Raw genomic sequence first — 21,388 nt, 5'->3', positions numbered from 1 at the left:
CTAATCTGTAACAATATAGATTACTGACTAATTAAGTTAATTTGTCAATGAAGAAACTGGCTCTAGCTTCTTAAACATGAGTTTTGGCTCTCCCTTTTCTTAAGCAGCTGAAACTAGAGAGGGTACTGATGTAGGGTGCTTCCTACCTGAGCAGGTCAGGGAAGAGACAAGACAGATACCATAAGAGAGAAGGTTGGCTTTTGTTAATGGTATGAATAAGGGGTATAACTTTATTGCTAGTAGACGCAGGTGGCACAAACACAGGCAGCTGGAGTGTGAGTTTTGCTCCTCGTCTGGAGCGGGCGGCCTCCCGTAGGGTGGCACAACACCCTGCAGGATACCATGGGGACCCATCTGTCATGGCAAGGCCTGCTCACAGACAACCCCATCCTAGCATGCCTCCGCCATACCTCCTGATACCCATAACCCACCCTGTCCAGGCCGTGCATGTTGTCAATACCATGGAACAGTGATGATTAAGGCCTCATCGGGTCCTCACCCTATGGGTTAAAAGCAGCAATTCAGCCCAAGTCAACAATACTAGCTCAGAGGAATACACTTGCAAAATTAAAGTTAGTTTTTAGTGAGGAGATAAGGTTTGGATTACATTTTTCATTGAAAAGAGGCCTGCAGGGAGCTATGTATTATAGGACAGGTTAGGTTTTAGTTGAATAGGCTATCTTGACTTATATTTCATTCCTTTGTGACACAAAATAAAGGCACACAAATGGTTACTTTGTATGCCTTAGCAAAGAGATAAAATGAGTAAACGCAACCAGAGAGAAATGCTAATTTTTAATGGCATGTATTTTTGTGTTTTATGAAGGCTAAATATAAATCTAGCAGATATAATTGCAAGCTGTTTAATGACAGATAATTCAGAATGCATGAATAGTTCCCAAATTCTGTTAAGGACAGATTCCTTGTTAGACTTAAACTGATGGTGAGAGACAAAATGATAGACACTTCTTGGAATTCATCCCTTTGAGGCTGCAGCCAAGATCCAGCAGCAACTGTAGTTATATTTAAATGGAGTGTCAATGATGGTAGGTATCATCCAATGTGTATTTGAAGATAAACTAATGCAGTGTCGGCGACTGGCTTTCCCCCAGTGTACAGGTAGCAGTAATCTGCAATAAAGACTAGAGAGAAAACAGGTCAAAAGTTGAAAATGTTTATTCAAAAATGTCAAAGAAATGAAAGAATTAACCTTAGGCAACAGTCTACTGAAAAAAAATGTCTTTGGCTTTAACAAACACTACAAAAAAAGAAAAAACAGAGGAAGGTTTATTAAACTGTACATAGTTACCACTGGCAATCGTGTGGCACAAGTAAAAATAAAAATAAAAACAATAACTTTCATATAGCTCTATGAAAATCTCTTATTTCCTCAAGTTGTCTGTACAAAAAAAAAACATCTTCATAAATTAGAAATATTTCTTATAACTTAATGACTGTTCAACATGGTGGTTACCTATATGAGCAACTTTTCTTTGATGCAACCTCTGCAACTCTTGACCCAGATACTATGGCACTTGGTTCAGACACCACTAGCAGCATTAACCTCATAAGACAGTATTACTTCTCAGTCTCAGGCATTACATGGAAAATCTCAAGTATAATCACAGAGGCCCTTTACATTTGTTGGACTACAGAGGGGGAAGGGTGCTGCGAGCTAGTCTAGACCCAAGACAAAGCAACAAACATGTTTGTTTAAAGGAGCGCAGACCCAATGAACACCCCCACGCTTTGTTGTCATTGTTGGTCTTAAAGATCTGAGATCACCCCCTGGGCTCTATTGCTGTATAAGCCGCAGCACTTTCATAATTAAAAACTGAATTTGTGAACATGAATGGAAACATTTTCTCGACCCCCTAATGGTAACAATAATACATCATAAAAAATAGGTTTGAAGAAAATAAAAAAGTATTCAAAACAACCTATAAGGAAACAGCTGTATGTGGCCAGCTCCTGAGCGTGGCTTTTGGTCTGGAAGGGCGGGCTGGACCTGCAAACCCGACCTAGTACAGAGGAGAAAGAAAACTCTGAGGTAGATATCTGGTCTGATTGACCACCAGGTCGAATCACAGGCTTAGTGGAGGACCACAAAATCAGAAAGCCTGCTTTTTATGAACTATAAGCATAAATTACATATTTAATTTTAATGCTTGGTCATATTGGATTGTAGGTATAGCACTATTATATTTTCACCATTTCTCTTTATGGAATTCATCTGTGGCACTTCTTTGATCTAGGCCTTCCTTCATGCTTGTGTGTCTGTCCTATAACAATTGAATGAAGATGTACAAAAAAAGGCACACTGTCCCAACTGCAAAGCCACTCGCAGCATCAATTGTTTTCAGGTTGAAGAGATAAATCATGCTATTTCTTTGGTGGAGTAAGTAACAATTGAAAGTGCCAAGTCTGTTTGTTTCCTTTCAAAGAGCGAGGTGCAACATGTTACACATTTCTGTCTCACTTTACCCCCCAACTCACTGGACTTTTTGCCAAAGTTCTACTACAAGGCTTTGTTGAGTTTTTTTGCACAATCATGAGTCTGTATTTTCCTGTTAGTTTTTCAAATAAAAGTGTAGAACACATGTCAAAATAAAAATTCACATGATGCAAGATGACAAAACAACGACAGACAAACAAAACATGCGTATCCTGTTTCATCCCCCCACCCGACCAAGTTTTTTTCTTTTTTGCTAGTCAGCAATAAAAATAATCAAAAGGCAAGATTTAGAGGGGATTTCTCTGCAGAATCTCTAACTCATTCCCACATCCAGACATATGTACGGTCCTCTTTTTTTTTATTTTTATCAATTATTAGAGGAAAGAATCAAAAACACAGATTTCAGGAAAAAAAAAACCCTACACAGTTCTTTTAAAGGCAATTGCTCTCATTTTTTTTTGCTTATTGCCGTTCTCTGTGAAGGTCTGTACAACTGCTGTATCAAAAACTACGAAGGCAATTTTTAATCTGACAGCAAGATCAATCTAAAGCACTAAGAGAAACCACTTTACAAGAAAACAACACTGAACACTTCACCATAGCAACACTCACACAGCAAGCACAAAAACAAAAATTTTCAAAAAACTTCTTCAGAAAAAAAAAAAAAAAGATCTGGAAATATTAACAAATGACATATTTACTCTCATGCACTTTGAACATCTAGTCACATGATTCTTCTCGCTAGTATCCCGTGAAAATCCTTGATAACAAAATAAACGTTTTCTAGTATGAAAATAAAACTTTTTCACTCTTTTCCATATAATCAGAATCATTTGATGAACGCAGATATTCTCTCTGAAAAATGATACCAAAAATAGTCTCACTTCAACATTTGCAGATCCTGTGCAAAAACAGTGAAAAAATCTTTAGCATCCATTGCATTTTGTAGACATGATTGTTGAGGCTGTTGTCCAAATGTTACCTCGGCGCTACTTGCTTTGTTGGTAGGAATACGGGGAATGATTGCCAGAGTCCACTTGTGACTGTGCACCATTTTCCTTGAAGAGGAAGTAGAATAACAGATTATTTTTGCAATCTGTCATTTTAAATGAATATCATGTTATTGCAACAGGCTGCTGTGATGTCGATGCACGTACCTCTACGGGAATACTTGATGTCTGCATGTGTGCATACTGGGGGATATATGCTCCTTGCATAGCTGTGTTGGCGGCCATGAACTGTGCAGAGAAACAATGAAGCAGAGGAAAACAGAACATGTTGATGATGTGTGCATTCTATATTTAAACAAAGCAACTGGTTTGATATTTGAACTCATCTCTGATTCCATGCAGAGTTTTCTCACCGTTCCTGCACTGCCCAGAGAGAGGTGACTCATCTGTTGTGAGAGTGGGGCCATCATCGAAGTGGGCTGTAGTGACATAGATGGGTCCATAGAGGGCGATAGTACTGTACCCTAGAAGAAAAGTGGAAGCAGATGAGAAATACATACATGCTGCTGCTGCTACTGCAAACACAAAGTCACAATATCATACTGCAAGGCCATAATATTCCTGAGTACACGAAGAATAAAGGTTAGATTTATGTAGACTATTCAGTCATTGAATGCATAGTGAGTTTTGCAGGATAGGAGAAACTGAGTAATCTCAGACTAAACGTCTGATGCCCACAGCAGAAGGTGAATAGTCACAAGTTGAGCAAGTTGTCTATAAGCATCTTGGCCGTCCTGATGCTGCTAGCAGTGTTTTCTCATCTCTGCTGGCTCCATTTCAAAGCAAGAAAGGACTCTTCTCTCTCACTTCAAACCCATCTGTTGTAAAATGTTTGGCATCTGTCATCAAATACGCAGTTTTCCGAAGCAGTCGTTTTTACGTTCTATACAAGCATTCGAGTACTGTAAATTCTCAAGGATCAGTGTCACCTTATGTGAAACTACTATCCATATTGTGTCGATCTGTTTACAGAAAAATGTTTCTATTCTGTTACAATCATAGAGGGAAATGTTTTGATCAAACAGGAAAGAAATGAACGAGAGAAAGAGTTGTGATGAAGACAACGACGGTGAAAGGTTTTGCTCTTACTGGGTGCTGCATTATGTAGGGTTGATGAGGCACCCACGATGGGTTCTGCACCTGGAACATCACACAAACACACTCTGTAAACACCCTGGCACTGAACAGCTGCTATTTCCAGAGATCACATGCTACAGCGATTGGCAGAGCAAAGAGCATGAAAGGCCACAGCGTCCTTTGTCACACATATAACCCACATCCCCAAACCCCCAAAGGACGCGTTTCTAAATCCTGATGACATGTGGGGTTTTCTGACAGAAATGCTGAGTTGTATTGCAGCAAAAAAAAGCTGCATGTATTTTTATTGAAGAGAAGGACTCAAACCTGGTATGTTGAAACCGGAGACATGTAAGGAGACATGGACGTTTGGGCGATCATCCTGTTTGAAATACTGTACGCTGGTGGGAAAAATCTATGAAAACACAAAATAAGTTGTATTTGCAGCAATAAAGGGAGTCAAGCACATGAAATATGCATAAAATTGTCCAGGACAGTGTAACCAAAACTGTTGTTGAAACTTACCCATTTTGCAGAGCAGCTGCACTGGGGTCGTATGTGAGTGTCATTCCAGCCTGGGAGCAAAAGAGAGCACAGGTTTGGCAACTAAACTGTGGCATGCATCACTTCACAAACACAACATCGCCATACAAAGTCTATTTGTTCCTATTGTGCTCACACCTGTAGGACAGCACTCTGTACAAGACTAAATAATAAACATCAGAGAACAAAACCAGGATTACAGCTAAATACAGAGACCTGCAGAGTGAGAGTTAAGCCTTTTTTAATGACTCTTCTACAACACCTTTATTATTTCTATCTGATCAAAGTTAAACATCACCTGCTTACACAACTTACTTTAACTGAGGCACCACTTACCAGTCTAGAGTCGCTGTCTCTACCCCACCCCCGACCATTCAGGGAAAATTTATTCTGACTTTGCCTCTTTTTCTGTCCGCCATCAGCAAACTTGCACAGCAAGGGTTCAGATGGTGCTAAACAGAGAATAAAATCAAATAAAAGGTTTGTGTGTTAGTGTTAGTGTCAAACTCTATCACACATACACACACACACATATTCACACACACCACACACACAGTGTCGTTTCCCATTGCGTGCTATACATTCCCTCCCTGGAGCCTGGGAGTACATTTACGAGGCAGCCTGGGAAAGCAGACATCTAATTTGGCAGCTGTGGAGCTGTAATCCCCTCCCCTTCCTAGAGGAGGCAAGGCCAGCAGAGACTATTTCAGTCTAATAATCCAATTAAAAAGCTTAGAGAGGGAGTGGAGGCCACACAGAGCAGCGCTCTCTCTGGCTCTCTTTGTCTGTGCTCTGCCACTTAAGGCTGAGTGTATAGAGCTTTACCAACAGACCCTCTGACTCCTGTTGGCTGTCCACTTGAACCATTCATCTACATTACACATGTGAGGGTCAGAACAAGAAAAATATCTGGATTTTATTCAGCTAATTTTATGCACAGGAAGACAGTTAAAGACCCATGAGTGTGTGAGATAATTACACAGCGTGTCTTACCTGGAACACCTGCAGGTGTCTTGATAAACTTTCCATTGAAGTGAGAAATTACTGCATCACATTTTTCAGTTGACTCCATCCTGAAGTTATAAAAGACACACACAGCAGAGCTATCAGTGATACAAGGGTTTATGGGTTAGCAGGTACTTTCCAAATACAGCCTCATTTCTGGGTAGTGAGGAGGGGGGTCTAATATACAACAGAAGAGGCCTAATGTGTACATGCTCATTAAGGAATTTGCGCAGTCACCAAATGCCACACACTGTACACTTCGGTCACACCCACACCCACAAACATTCCTTAGATGCACTTTGATATGTGTGTGTTTCGTCAATCATGACCCTATCAGGTTTTGTGAGTTTGAGGTGCGGAAGCCAGCATTACCACTGTAATTACAGCAACCAGTCATTGTGAAACTATTTTTTTTAAAGGAGTAACCGTTTGTCCATACATGACCTGCTCTGTCTGCCTTGTTATCTGGAACATAGCTGGGTGTTTTGAAATTTTATTTTTAGAAACGAAAGGCAAATGAACTTGGCTGTAAGCGGGAGCTCTATGATGCAAAATTATCAAGCACTATGTGAACAATGTCTTCTTTGAAACATCTCTGAACTTCACTTCATCTTTGATATCCAGGACTTCAATCTTTTATCACTTGAGCTATTATCTTAATAATTACCACAATTCCTTGAGCTTTTCTATTCCTCCCTACGCCCCAGTCATTGCCATTTTTACTGGCATGTGTCGTATTTTTCTGTTGTTGAAATGCTAAGTATTGCAGCCGTATGAAAAGAGTCTCTGTCAACACAGAAATGGCTTACGACAGAGATACCTAAGGTCAAGGATTGGGCTGAAGTGATGCAGAGTTTACACTATGGAAAAACTAATTTATTTGACCAGATTAGAGATGGATACATTCAAAGGACTTTGGCAAAAAGGGATCGAATACACAACAACCGCAAAGATAAATGCAAACTACCATCCCCTTGGTTCATTGCTATAGATTTCTAAATGTTATTGGTATTCATATTGTTAATGTAAGTTATATTGTCAGTATTGTGAATATTATTATCACTGTCATTATTATCACAATTCTTATTTCATTATATTAATCTTGTTGTATTTTATTTTACTTTATTTACTTTACTTATATTATTTATTAACTTTTCTTCTGGTCCTGTCTCATAGCTTATATGGCTGGTCCCTAAAGTGCAATTTTAAAGAAGGGCCAGTTGGCTTATACGACTGAAAACAGAAAAGTGATTTTAGAATTGAGATATTTGGATATATATTTTCATAAAAGTAAATTCTCACTAGATGTGTTAACAACACCCTGCTATACGGTTGTTGTTGTTTTTTTGTTTTTACTTCATAGTATTTAGTTTTATTAAAAAAGAAAGAAAATGTCATGTTTTTAAGATATATTGAAACATGTTATAATGTCAAGATATCTCAATAAAAAGAGAATTACAAAAAAAAAAGAAAAGAGTCTCTGAGTATGATTTCAGCTTTGAAAATCACACAGGGGTCTAACCTTGCAAAGCCCACTCCTCTGCTGCCTCCACTGGAGTCCCTCAGGATGCGTGTGGATATGACCTGGCCAAAGTGCTTTAACATGTTCTCCAGCTCCTGCTCATCCATAGACAATGGCAAGTTGGAGATGTACAGGTTTGTCGGGTCTTGTTCTTGTTGCTGTTTGGAGGAAGCCAGAGGTATTTTAATGTAATTACACTACAAGATATGCTTAAAACACACCTAGAAAACACAATCACATTCCTTTGTAATATCACCTTTACACTGGCTTTAGTAACATGTTAGGAAAAAGAGGAGGGGGGAGTAAAGGAGACCCAGAAAATGGCTCAACATTTAATTCATCTCTTCTTTGGACATCAGTGATAGGGTTATCATGACTCCTTCCTGTCTGTCTCAGGGTCACTCTGAGCAGATATAAACAGAGATTTGCATGCAGCCCACGATGGCTAAAGGCTCACATCAGCCGATTTCTCGCTGTATTTTAATAGCATCAGCAGAAACATAAGACACGGCTACGAGTCCCTTGGGAGCAGCCTCTCACCATTAATATTCATCAGTGCTGTGTTGTTCAGAGTCAGCTACAGGGACAGGTTGGATTACCAAAAGTAACGCACTGGCAGAAAAATCAACATGTCTGAATTAGAGGACAATGAACGAGCAACAGAGGAGGGTGATTATTCAGAGGAGGAGAGATGAAGATGGAGGGATGTGATTCAGAATCTCAGCTCAGACTCTTTGATGCTTTTCACACATGGATGTACACTCATGTATAATTCCTCCTTTTCCTGCAATGCCGTTTAGATTTTTGTTGGCAGAGCAGTGCATCTATACAGCAAAGGGTTACCTAAATTAACCCTCAGTTAAGAAGTTGATTAAGTGTTTAATTAGCAGGATGTCACCCATAGCTGCTCCTCTGTTTAATGCTGCCTCTGTCTTTACCTGAGGGAAATTTGAAAGAAAGAACTCAGTGTGTTAAAAAGGTCAGAGAAATTCAGAACACAAAAAAAACATGGCGGTGAGATAAGAAAGCTGTTGTTGCTTTAAATGGGCTGCCACCCATCTGTCAGTATAAACTGGGATGACGATTCTAAGAAAGAGGGGTGTGGCTGATGGAGGGTGTTAATACTTGCCTTGTTACAGGAGTTTACAATGATGTAAAAGTGATGTCATACACTGCAAAAATGTCATTCCTTTATACGTATTTATACCTCTAACCTTTTCTTAATAAAAGTGGATTTGTTTTGCATGATTTTGGAACAACCTACTCCACTGGGAGGAGCATTTGAGCCTTAAAGTGTATTCTTCCTGAACAGCACTCCAGCTGTGGTTGTGAAGGATGGTATGTGCTGATTTCACTTCCCTAACCCTGATTTAGCCCGCTGATCTACACACTGGACTCTGACTCATCACACTAAAGAAACATTACAAAAAAGGGATGTTTCAAAACTGTGTTTAAGATCCACAAGATGTGCAACTTCACTTAATTTATAACAATACACTAGCACACAGGATGAAACCCCTGTATGTGTGTTGTGAAAGGAAAACACAAGTCATGTACTGAAACAACACAAGCTAAAACAGGAGGAAACTGTTATCTAGCCATTTCCCACCACCTGCCTTTGAAATAATAATGAGAGCTTGCCCATTGAATGCAGCTTGGCCTGATAAAATAAAAAAACAGGAAAAGGGACCTTTTCAGAGAGTCCATTAAGCCCAAGGCTCACACTTTATAAAGGCATTTACCTCCCACAATACAAAGATTAAACTTGGGCATGCCCCTTAAAGCTGCTCTACTTTAATTAAAAAAAGTAAAATGGGTGCACAGAGGCATGTCAAGAAGCTCCACAGATCCCCAGACAGGGAAATGAGGCCAAGGGTTCTTGCTCAGCGCTGTATGGGAACTAATTTCCCCTGGCTGGTTCCTGTAACCATAACAACACACAATTATTTACTTCCTTTTTCTCATGTCAGAAAGTGCAGATGCCTTAAGTAACACGGGACTCCTTCAGAGGGGTGCAGTACTGGTAATTTCCACTACTGGAGTATTTAAACGTACAATAACTGTCAGTCCACACAAAGTTTAAACTATCCAATCTACTTTATCTAATGACGCAGAGAGAGGGTTTTATTTGTACTCCCAGCGTTGTTGTCTAATGATTCAAACATTGCTGAATGATGCTAAATGTATGTGTCATGTTTATTCAGAGAGGACAGAAAGACTAGCCTTCAGCTCACAGAGAGGCTTACTTTAGAAACATGTTCACACGGTGGATAGTTTCTCTGGTACGTCATCCTGCTGTCAGCAACACTTGTCTCTACACCCTATAGCCAAACTTTTGGCGCCTCTGTCGTCTGACCTGATCTAAAGCCTGACTGCGAGCTGTCAGTTGACAGAAAACCTTTGACAAACAGCGTCAGTGATATATAGACACGCAACTCTACAAACAGTCAGATAAATAATAAACCATTTATGAATGAACTTATTGTAAGCTCTAATAGATATCATCATTATCTCACAGACCTGCTAAGAAAGTTGTGTCAACAATGCGTTCACTACACTATTCATGCAACAGTAGTCAAAAAGACAACACATTGCAAGGGCAGAGCTGCATGTTGCAAACACGTGTTATTAACAGGCAAACTTAGAAATGCACATTTTCTCTTAAAAGTTCATCTGTGGTTGAATTGTGCCAATTAAAGTTACACACACAAAGCTACACAAGTATGCCTAACTATATGGAGATTTCAGCTCAAGCCTTCATCATGATAAAACTGAGCAGTTCAGTGAGCAGTCTACAGAATGAGGGGTAGGGGATTATACACAGTGCAGTCAAGGATTCTGTCCTGTTATTTAACACCACCAGTAAGTTTTCCCTGTGTTACTGGGTGTCTTGTGCGGATGTGTTTTCGTTAAGGGTGTAATGAATCCTCACCTTTGCCATCTGAGCTTGGACACCAGTGGTCTTTAGGGCAGCTACAGCTTTCTGAGCAGCAGCGGGGCTGTCAAAGTCCACAAAGCCGTACCCTGAGGACACAAGCAGGAGAGTTAAGATGATTTTCTACATCTGTGTGGTCTGACAAAGTCCTTTATGTGGTGGATGATGCTACACTGTGTAATTATTAAACGTTATAACATAGTTCCAGAAGGATTTTACATAACATACATTTATTTCCATATGATATGGAGTCTGTTTAACTATGCACTATGTGTGTATGTGCACTATTGTGTGTACGTGCATGGAAAAAGAGGTAGAAAAGCGCTGAGGATGCAGATACCAGTGTGACATTCATGGCTCAGGTCAGCTCTTTGTCCTGGGGGGGTACAAACAGGGCGGACCTCTACTGCAGCTGCTATATATAACCTATTAGAGCTACACTTTTGTGAGCATGTCAGGGCATTTTCAGCTGAGAGTTATGTCAAATATTTGTCCAAGAAGTGAATCATTAGTTTCCCCTAAAAGTCCTTCATAACTCTAAAGTAAAAAAAATGTCTTTACATACTTTTAAAACTTCACAGAGTTACTGCTGAAGCGATCTATGGCTTCTATTTAAAATTCAGCCAGAGCTTTGTGAGGTCTTAAATGGTGTTGCCTTTCACTGAATGCTTTCGATTAACTGGCATCTGTTTAATCCAGAGGAGAGTGACAAAGCGTTCTCCTAATCCCATCAGCCCCAGTGAGAATCAGTAAGTCCCTCTTTAGTCTACTAGAACTAGACTAAGACCATCACTGTCACCCAGTAGAAAGAGGAGGAGTCATAAAGTCCTTCCTACTCGCAGCAGTGACACACCCACAGACCAGGGCTGAGACTTAAAATAACATCAGCTGGAAGGCAGCTTCAAGCAGCCTGGATGTCTGTTTCCTGACTAGCCCTGATCATCTGAGACAACTGCATAGCTGTCCAATGACCTGATGTTTTCACAGAAAGTGTACAAGTGATAATTCTCGCTTCACTTTGAGGAGTGAAAAAGAGCATTGATATGCGCCTAATTAGAGTAGAGATAAAAGAGGGTGGTGTCGTAAAAGACAAAACAACGTCACACACCTTTGCATTTGTTTGTAGTCTTGTCCAGGATGGCCTTTGTTGACACAATTTTGCCATACCTAGGGGAGGAGTAGAAAGGCGAGGCATTGTTAGCTGGATTATGCAGCAGACAGAGCAAGTTATAAAACACACACGCAGAGGGAGGGTTGAGCAACAATCTATGACATCACCACACAAATATGAGAAACAGGAAGTGGTTTCCATGGGGTGCTGAAAAATCCCCACCATGTGAGTGCAGAGCTGAACAGTCCCCCCTTTTTTAAGCCTAACTCAACAACATCTCCCTTAGAGAAGTCAGATTACTGGGACATCAACGATAAACAGAAACTCTTACTTTTAGATTTTGAATCATTCACTATAAATAATAATCAAACAATACTATTCATAAAGTATATTTGTTCATAGCAACAACAATAAAGTGTACAATGCGTTACAAAACACAGAAGCACAACAAAAAAATACCCAAATTAAAAAAATGTATTTATGAATAGAATGTTTTTTTTGCATATGTCACACAGTTGTTACAGGTTACAACTCTTATTCACTCACGTTATGCATATGTGCAAACAGCTTCTTGACACAATAAAGAGATAGTGACATTAAATGGTCTGTTCTGGTTTATGTGGTTTAAACAGTTTCAACAGAGCAGTCATGGTATACATGCAGAAGGAAGTAGTGGTGGTAGCATTTAGCATGTTAGTACAGTGGCATTTCTTTAAAAGGATCCTTGAGCTGCTAAAAACCTATGGTATTGCACTGAATAATTCTGAAGCCCTAAGCATACATGCATTCATACATTTGATTTACATTTCCAGTGATAATGAGAAATTTAGGGTATTTTTGTTTCCTTGAGATTTGGGCTTGTTTTTCTCTTTATATCAGATTAATTTATCTCATTATCACAAAATAACAAAGCTTGTTTCTCTTGGTAGCGGAATTCTCTCACCATCTAGAAATTCTCAGTTTCAATTCACCTGAGAGTGCTGTGAGCACAGCTACAAAACACAGTTTACACCATAGACTGTATAAAATATGGATGTAGTATCCGTGACTTCACCCATGTGTTTTTGAAGAGCTGTTTTGAGGCCAATCGGCAGCGGCAGCCATATTGCTTCTGTCAAGCCAGTGTGACGTAAAGAGGCAGAGTTTGAGCCTCCTAGCCAACAGCTACAGTGTTCCCACCTGCCAATCAAGTCAGCTGGGCCTCTCATTGGAAGACTTGTAATCTCAATACCTTCGAAATTGCAGCAGCATTTGAAAAAATCCCCCCCCCTAAAGTGTGTGCCGATCGAGAAATGAGCTATCCAGACTACACTCGTCTTTTGTACCAGGCTGTAAACATGTTTATTTCTGCTGCAAAGATCGTCTCTTTTGAAGGGGTTTGTATGTGACTTCCAGTACTATCGGAGCCAGCCTCAAGCGGACACTCGATGAACTGCATTGGCCTCATATTTTTAGACCGGTTTACACTGAGGGTGTATATATGCTTAGGCAGAATGTTGAAAATGCTGAACTGCTTTTGGTTTGAACAGAAGACAGGTGCGGCCAGAAAAACACAGGACACAGGCTCTTTCTATGCTGATTTTTAGTCTGGCTTTTACTAGAGTGCAAACTTTTTCTGACATGAATTACTTCCCAAAACTTTTTCTATTTAGTACATAAGTTTCTATTTCTCAACTTAATGTTGCATGTAATGCAATGTAAGCATGCACCACGTTGAAATGACCTATTTAATCCAAAGTGACTGAGATACAGGCCATGATGTGCCCTGTGCTCCATCAGGAGGGTATTTTAGCCAGGGATTAGGCTAAATGCTAAACTGGGTGAAAGAGCATGAACTTGTGACCTTTCCTACATCTGAACTCTAATCTCAAATGCTGTAACTACAGCAGGTTGGCTTTTACACTATCATCACACTTACTTTAACATGCACATGCGATCACTTAGCATGTTGCTGGATAACTCTGTGTGACTTCTTGTGACAAATTGATATAAAAACTTGCCAAGTTTGTGACATAAGAGTCAATGCTACTCTTGTAGCACTTGCATAGATTAAAACATGGAAAAAATATTGCATTTCCATTGCTCTGGCATCTGAGTAAAGGTGTGTGTCATTGCTCATGCACATTTCAGAGGGTAATATATTTCTTAACAGTCACAGAATGAATTGGCAGCTTTGTGAAAGAAAGAGTCACACTGAGAAGACTGGGCCTCAGGAAAAAAAAGCTCATGAAATCTATGAGGTATCAGGGTGGTCTCTCTGCTTGGAAAAAACAACGTGTTCCGCTCACAAAGGGAGCTTCAGAGGAGCCCAGTGCTGACAGTATCTCTCCTTTATCTACACATGATATATGAAAAGACTACCAAAGTGCCACATCTGCTGTCACGCGGCACTCCATGTACGCTTGGCACTTGTGCGGTCTTCAAGATCATTTCTCATGTCACATTTAAAGAAGCCTGAATTTGTAATCTTTGATAAACTCGTAGGATTCCAAGGGTGTCTCTTTCCACTCTCTGCATGGCCGTAATCTACTTCTTTTGTAGTGAAAAGCCAGATAAATATGAGCTATTTACACAGACTTGTGGTGCTCAATGTGTTGCTCCACTACAAGACAGGAAAACTGACTATGTAGGCAGTTATACTCAAATTAACCTTTGACTTTTCGCAGCACATTCGTATACTATCAGTTGTATTTCCAAAAGTGAATGCAACTGCAAATTAGAACTAAGTAGGCCGAAAAATCAATAGTTGTTCAATAGCTGATAATGATGACAGGAAGTGTGGTACTCACGGCTGACAGAGCTTGACCAGATCATGGTCTGTGGTTGAAGGGGACAAGCCACGGATGTAGAGGTTTGTTTTGCTGAGCTGGTCCCAGCCTGCAGTGCTGCTGCTGCTGCTGTTGTTGGTGCTGCTGTTGGTGCTGGGGCTGGGTGGAGCCATGGGGTGTGACGATGGGGCAGCAAGTGGCTGGAGCAGGTAAAGAAACCAAATACAAAAGGGTTGAATTAAAGTGTTTATTTGATAATATTGTTGAACATACTGCCATGTCATTGTAGTGTAGTAAATATATGACATCAGCATGCGGCAAAGTGAGGGATAATAAAACTTTCCTTAACCCTCCTGTTATGTCCGTTTCTCTGGAACAGCAATAATGTTCCTGGGTCAATTTGACCCGGGACATATTCAATTATCCAAAAGTATCAGAACCCCAAAAAAACCAATACACATTTTTTAATCAAATTTTGAACTCCATTACTAACCATTTAAATCAAGATTTACTCCATTGGTGTCCCTTAATTCTCACAGATCATGGTTCAATGAGGATTACTCACTCATTTTCATTAAATTTAATGTTAAAACTTTTTTTAATGTACATTGGAAAGCCCTAAATATAAATATGATAGTTTTACATGAAATGAAATGGATTTTTGTTTATTTTTTTTTATTTTTTTTATGAAGTGATGTTGATAAATTAACACCTCTTCTGTCACATGCTGCCCAGATTTTAATGCTGCATTTAGCTGGTTTGGAAGGCATATATTGCCTACAATAGACTTTTAAAAAAGGGTCAATTTGACACACAACATAACAGGAGGGTTAATAGTTGTGGAAAAGATTGAATACTTAAAGACTCGACTTCACAGAACGAACCTTAGGGAGAAAATCTCAACTCAAGACTGAAGAGTCATGTTTTATTTCACATTGTGATCTAAAGTTTTAAGTAGGTCGCATCTCTGATCACAACCTGAAGGGTGCGGTTAAGTGTGATCAGAGGTGTAATAAAACCCTATAGTGCAATTTGAAATCCCAGCAGCAAGATGAGGAATCAAACCTGAGGAAATACGACTTTGGGTGCATAATATATTTTGAACTTACAATAAGGAGTTATGCAATGGCTTAAGGATAGCAGAAACAGTAACTGTAACACATTTTAGATAAAGCCATTCATTTTCACGCCCTTCAAATGGAAGTCCAGTATTCACCCTCTTTTAGCACTGTTTTTGTTGGACCAATCCTGAGGCAGATTTCGTGTATGTTAGCTGCAAAGGCTAAGTACACTAGCTATTTTTAACTGTGCCTGATTCTTATTGTTACTGGGCGAGGAGCAAACAGTGAGGTATAAGTGCTTTTTAAGAGCTCAAAATGTAGCAACAACAAAACAGCTGGTTGCATCTTGAAAATATGCTGATGAGAGCATTGAACCTTTCAGGCTGTGGACTGCAAAGTCAAAACAGTGAATTCAAAGATGCTGAAAGACTGTAGTGGGATTATTATCTGTGGGTTTGTCACAGGATAAACAGGACTTAATTTCTCTCTCTGTCTGATTTCACATGTAGTTTGGCTTCATAATGATTTGATTTCAGACCCTTGCACGAGACATCTGTGTAAAGAGTCCAAACTATGCCCACTAGGTGTGTGTTTCTGTCCAGGATGAGGATTAATGTTATACAGAGCAGTGATCCATTTCTGCAGATCTATCTCCATCGCACGTTCACAGTCAGCACAATCAGTCTCCATGGGGGCTTGTAACTGACATCCATGACACACTGATGTCACATTGCCTGGAGGTGCAGAGTAAGCCATTCACAGGTCAACATAAACAACCATGTGTGACTTCTTGACCCTTAGCACTCTTATCTTTGTTTTTTTTTCCTCTGAATGGAGTGAGTGATGTCATGTATGACTGTGTGTGTTTTCCCTCTTAGTCAAGACAAAACATTGGCTCAAAAAATAGCTACTTTTTCAAACCACTGAAATGGGGTTTTCCAAGTTCTATTTAGTTTTGGTTCATTGCAAAGTCTAACTATTATAATAGCTGTAGAGGCCTCTACACCGGAGGGCAGGAGGGGTGGAAAAATCCACCAGTTGTTGAGCAACTTTATCTTTAATGTCTATAAGATACAGATGTCCTCGTTGGAGAGAGCTGTCCCCGTCAGGGATTTGTCTTCTTCTTTGCTATCCAGCACTGATTACCCCCCACCCCCACCCCCCTCACTGAGGAATCACAAGCTGAGAGGAAGCTCAAGGAATCCCAAGCATGAAGTGTTGACAGGATTGAGCAACCCGAGTCTGGACTTCAGCCTGGAGGGTAGGTTATAGGTTTCAGAAGAGAAGTCTAGAGTGCAATTCTTGGAAAAATCAAAGAACCCTTATTTACATATTCAGAAAATACATCACAATTTATCTCACGACGGCTATCCCTAGTAATGGATGACGGATAAGATTACACTCAGCTACTAAACAATCAATACCTAAAACATGAGGATTATTCTCACTAAGGCAGTTTGGCAAAAAATGGGAGCAACTTTTTCCTTTTTTTTTCTTTTACTTTGGCTCCTCAGTGAGTCAAAGTAAAAGAGCTATTACTGAGTCATAACTGAGGCACTGAGCATCAATTAATCTTCAAAGTACACTCACTTAGACACAAGAAAAATACCCACAACATGATTCATGATCTGAAAATAATAAATAACGCAACGCACCTTAAAGAAATTTTAGCTACACTTCTCTCTGTGTACTTGAGTTGCAGGTATGAGTGTAAGGGATTTGTTGTCCAGCAACTACAACAAAACTAGTAATAACTTAATCAAGACATGCCTTTAGAAAGTATTTTAGCTGTATATGTATAATATACATTCAAGTGATAGTTTATAACACATTTTATCAAAAGATACCTCCCTGTCTCCTTCAAAATGCCTGCCACAGAGCCACAAGACTCATTTTTAAAGATTTCTCTTAATGTCAACTTTATTTTTTTGCACAGAATCAAAAGGGACTCTTGTTTTCAAACATCTGCCTGACTGACTACTCAGACTGTTAAGACTGTGAGCGACTGTGATGGGGAGAGGACGGCATCTTATCAGCCAGCTCCAGACCAGCAGAGCCCCGTCATATCCGAGCTGGAAATACACAGTGCTTCCAGGAACAGGCCTCGCCCACAGAGCTCTATAGCCACAGGATGACAGCATGAGCACGACACAGTAAATATGCTTATTCAAATCTATGGGCTAAAGGGAGTTTCAAAAAAAAAAAAATCTATATGGAAGTGGGACAAAGTGAACGCATCGGTTGACAATGTATCAACATTAGTGTTTCATTTTGCACCAATCACAGGAAAAGAATACTTTTCTTTTCAGGGCATGAATGCTTCAAATGTACATTTTCCTCAACTTTATCATTTGAAGTGAGTTTAATGACACAGATCCCCTCCAATCCCATCTGAAAAAACAGCAGGCTGTTGACATTTCTGACCCTTTCTGATGTTTGTGTTAAGTGGTGTGTTCAATGTGTACGCATATGCTTTCACATATATATTAACTGGTGCTGCTGCAAGAGGTTAGACTGCTGTTTTGCTATGTAGCTCCAGCAGAGTCGGTCCTGGAACACAGCCCGAGCACTAGGTATCTGCATATACATTATGCAAAAGTAGCCTATCGGAATCTTACATCGCACACGTGAACGCATCAGACATAGAAACACCAAAGTAAGTTTTTCTCTGTATTAGAGCGTCGTTTGAGTTTGTTTAGAATTTGATCTTCTATCAATACACATTATGGAGACTTCCAATAAGTCAGCTATATGGCCATTGTGTATAAAGGCTGTTTAAAAAGAAATGTATTTACCTGTTTGCGATACGGTGTCCTCAGTGGGTGTCCAGTATTAGCAAAAATCATCCTCAGTTCCAAAGAAGAGGGTAGTTTTTCAGTTCAGATACAATTTACGACAGAAATACATGAAAGTCCTCGAATAGGAAGAAGCAAATCTACATGTATATTCTCTTTACTCCTTGGAAGGACACAAAAATAGCTTTTTATTCATATCAGCTGTATTCATATCCTTGTTGATGGCGACTATCCGGCAACAGAAACCTCCGTAAATTGTCCCAACTTCGATTGCCCAGCCCCGTTTGTTTGACTGGCTTCATTGATTTGCAGTCAGCGCTGCGCAGGACAGACGCTGTTACGGTGGGAGAAACCATTTGTCGATTACGATAGGGGTGATCTTTTAATAATCTCCCCCATAATGCAAAATAACTCCACAGATATCCCGTGATAACGATTTACATAAGCATTGTACATGAATAAAAACAGACGTTCTGACATTTCAAATGTTTGTAAGTATCCCTGTGATCTGAATATATATTCTGCAAAACACTATTTCCCCTCTCTGTTGTTGTTCGTCTGTTAGAGGATACATACCAAACATTCCACCGTGCGGCTGGTCCTGGTTGTGATTCTCTGTCAGGTTGTGGTGTATTTATTGCGTTTAGCTCACACAGCCTTCAGAAAGTGAAATAATCAGTGGTGGACAAAGTACACAGCTTCATTACTTCAGTCAAAGTATGGTAGTCCAGGTCAAGTATCACTCCAGTTGAAGTTTCTCAGTGAAATTATTACTTGAGTTAAAGTACTGGAGTACTTGCTTTTAAAAGTACTTAACTATTCAAAGTACTTTTTAAAATATCTCAAAAAGTTGTATTTTCAAAATACATAGGCGTAAGTGCAGTCAAAAATACATAGGAGTACATTCTGTTACATTCTGTTTATTTATGGAATAAAAACAGACACCAACTTACTCCAACCGTGGAGACGCACGATATACAGGTACGACTAAACACCTGAGACAAACTGAACTACACAAACACATTTTACTGTCTTTGGGATGAGATTTCAGAAAACAGAAGGACATTCATGAGCTGACTTCAAAGCAAAAGTAGTGAGTAACTAGAGCACTGGAAATTGTCTTCTGAATGTAGTGGAGTAAAAGTCATAAGTAGCCTATCCTCCAAAAATAATACTCAAGTAAAGTACAGATACTCAAAGAATGTACTTAAGTACAGGATTCAAGTAAATTTACTCTGTTACTGTCCACTACTGGAAATAATACAATGCAATGAAACCCTGTTTAATCTAAGATATCTACATTGCCATATTGGTGGGATTTCATCAAAGTCTGGATAAAAATGATCATTAAGAGTTGACACATTTTGAACTGAAGCACAATTTCCTCTTCATTTAATGAAAATTGATTGGAAGGCCAGAAGTATAGCTGATCAGTCCGTCAACATAAAACATTATACATAAAAACATTACTGTTAAACAGTAAATAGACATTTCCTCTGAAAAGTAATTGATATGGGAGAAATGCTGAGGTTGGTTGCAGTTGAAGGAAAAGATGAGTCCATCAAAAAAAAAAAGGAATCAGCAAATTTCCTGAACTGAATAAACGAGTTGTTCTTATACGGATATACTATATAGGCTATATCCCAATTCTTTCTATTTTGCATGTAAATCCTGCCACCACACCAATACAATTCTAAGTGTGGTTGCATACATGTAGCAAGTGAAACCACTTGTAACAATTAATAATAATTACATTACTTATATTATTTGTGAGCTAATCCTTTGAGGTTTGCAGTTAAATAATCTGGTAAACAAGGTGGCTTCTATCCTGTTGCGCAATATGTGCAGTAGGACCTTTTCAGTGTGAGTGACTGCTGGTTGTTGTTTTGTGTGTGTGCTTGTGTGTAAATGGGTGTGTATTTGGTGGGGGCTCTTTATTGGAGGAGGCAAGAGGGGCCGACTGGGCTATAAATCAAAGGCAATCTACCCACCACTGTCACCTGCTGATTGGAAAACCAACACTGGTGGCAGAAAATGGGAATTAATGGCGACCTTCAGGAAGGTACTAGCACTGTTATAACCACAATCTTGTTCTGTCCTTATAGTCTCAGTGAACACTTCAACCTGTTTGTATATGAGTTTAGGTAGAAGCTATTGTTTTGTGTCGCAACTCTTTTGCTGAGAACAAATTAGACCAGCCTAATTAAATATAATGTGCAAGCTTAACAATCTGTATTATCTTACATTAACATCAACCTACACACATGCTTTGGTAATATATACAAACGTTGAAGCAAAAGAGGTGCCTTATTGTGTCCCTAAAGCTTTATTATCCCTTAAATTGTTGTACTCCCACTATCACATCAGTGTCCTTTAATTGAGGGCATTAACAGATGGTGTATGCATAGGTGTAATATGTGATATTGCCACTCTTAAATGAAAGCAAAGGTCACTAGTAGAGCATGTAGGAAAGTTCAGCAGGCCAATGGAAGTCAATGGGTCAACATTAGAGAGAAGACGCAGAGGTCTGATTCAGCATAATGCTGGATACTGATGGTGGGGGCGGGGAGGCAATTGAACCACTACCTTCTATGACACAGTGAAAGCTAAGGTTATCTCTGATGCCTGCATTTGTGTATCACTGTTAAAGCACAATGATAGCGATGCACATGTTTTTTAATGTTGGAAATTATTATTATCAGTCATTATTCTCCATAATGAAACCATTTGCCCTGGTTTCCATTTCATGACTTGTGCTGGAATTAATACCTAATTTAAATGTAAAGCCTAGTATACACAATTCTAATACATTATGCTAGATAGTTTCTATTCAAAAGGCCAGTGGAGGAACAATCAGATATCCAAAGACTCTGCCACCCTCCTTTCATTATAGATGCACATTCAGATTGTACATGCATATAAGCTCAAACAGGCTCAAACAGGCAGAGATGCGAAGATTACAAGAATCGCTAAAGGCAGAGAGCCAAAGACACACAGATAGACAAGTTTACTCCCTCTCTCTCTCTCTCTCTCTCTCTCTCTCTCACTCTCTCTCTCTCTCTCTCTCTCTCTCTCTCTCTCTCTCTCTCTCTCTCACACACACACA

The 21,388-nt window shown here is 39.5% G+C and overlaps 1 protein-coding gene across 3 annotated transcripts; it reads right to left on the bottom strand.

Moving 5' to 3' along the window:
• Window positions 1-1,160: 1,160 nt before the first annotated feature.
• Window positions 1,161-18,598, bottom strand: LOC117819848 (RNA-binding motif, single-stranded-interacting protein 1). 3 transcript variants are annotated; one of them, XM_034693340.1, is made up of 14 exons: window positions 18,283-18,598; window positions 14,448-14,626; window positions 11,656-11,714; window positions 10,545-10,636; window positions 7,613-7,770; window positions 6,079-6,158; window positions 5,422-5,537; window positions 5,068-5,117; window positions 4,870-4,957; window positions 4,555-4,605; window positions 3,819-3,929; window positions 3,613-3,693; window positions 3,438-3,513; window positions 1,161-2,021 (listed from the first exon to the last, which is right to left on the bottom strand). In XM_034693340.1, exons 1-13 carry the CDS (start codon window positions 18,331-18,333, stop codon window positions 3,445-3,447), a joined length of 1,185 nt encoding a protein of 394 aa, XP_034549231.1. In that variant the 5' UTR covers window positions 18,334-18,598; the 3' UTR covers window positions 1,161-2,021; window positions 3,438-3,444. The 3 variants fall into 3 exon arrangements, with proteins under 3 accessions (XP_034549231.1, XP_034549230.1, XP_034549229.1); XM_034693339.1 differs by lacking the exon at window positions 1,161-2,021 and adding an exon at window positions 2,797-3,356; XM_034693338.1 differs by lacking the exon at window positions 1,161-2,021 and having other exon boundaries at window positions 2,797-3,513.
• Window positions 18,599-21,388: the final 2,790 nt, after the last annotated feature.

This window comes from Notolabrus celidotus, chromosome 10, assembly GCF_009762535.1.
Source record: "Notolabrus celidotus isolate fNotCel1 chromosome 10, fNotCel1.pri, whole genome shotgun sequence".
Classification (NCBI taxonomy): Eukaryota; Metazoa; Chordata; class Actinopteri; order Labriformes; family Labridae; genus Notolabrus; species Notolabrus celidotus.
Note: the sequence above shows the minus strand (reverse complement) of the source record. Positions and strands in the feature narration are given on the sequence as shown.

Excerpts from the sequence above, each read along its gene's own strand:
- LOC117819848 (XM_034693340.1), bottom strand. The coding sequence starts at position 18,333 with ATGATTTTTGCTAATACTGGACACCCACTGAGGACACCGTATCGCAAA. Across the intron at positions 11,715-14,447 it reads CTGGTCAAGCTCTGTCAGCC|GTATGGCAAAATTGTGTCAA; the intron begins GTGAGTACCACA and ends CTCCTCCCCTAG. Across the intron at positions 3,930-4,554 it reads CCTACATAATGCAGCACCCA|GGTACAGTACTATCGCCCTC; the intron begins GTAAGAGCAAAA and ends CTTTTCTTCTAG.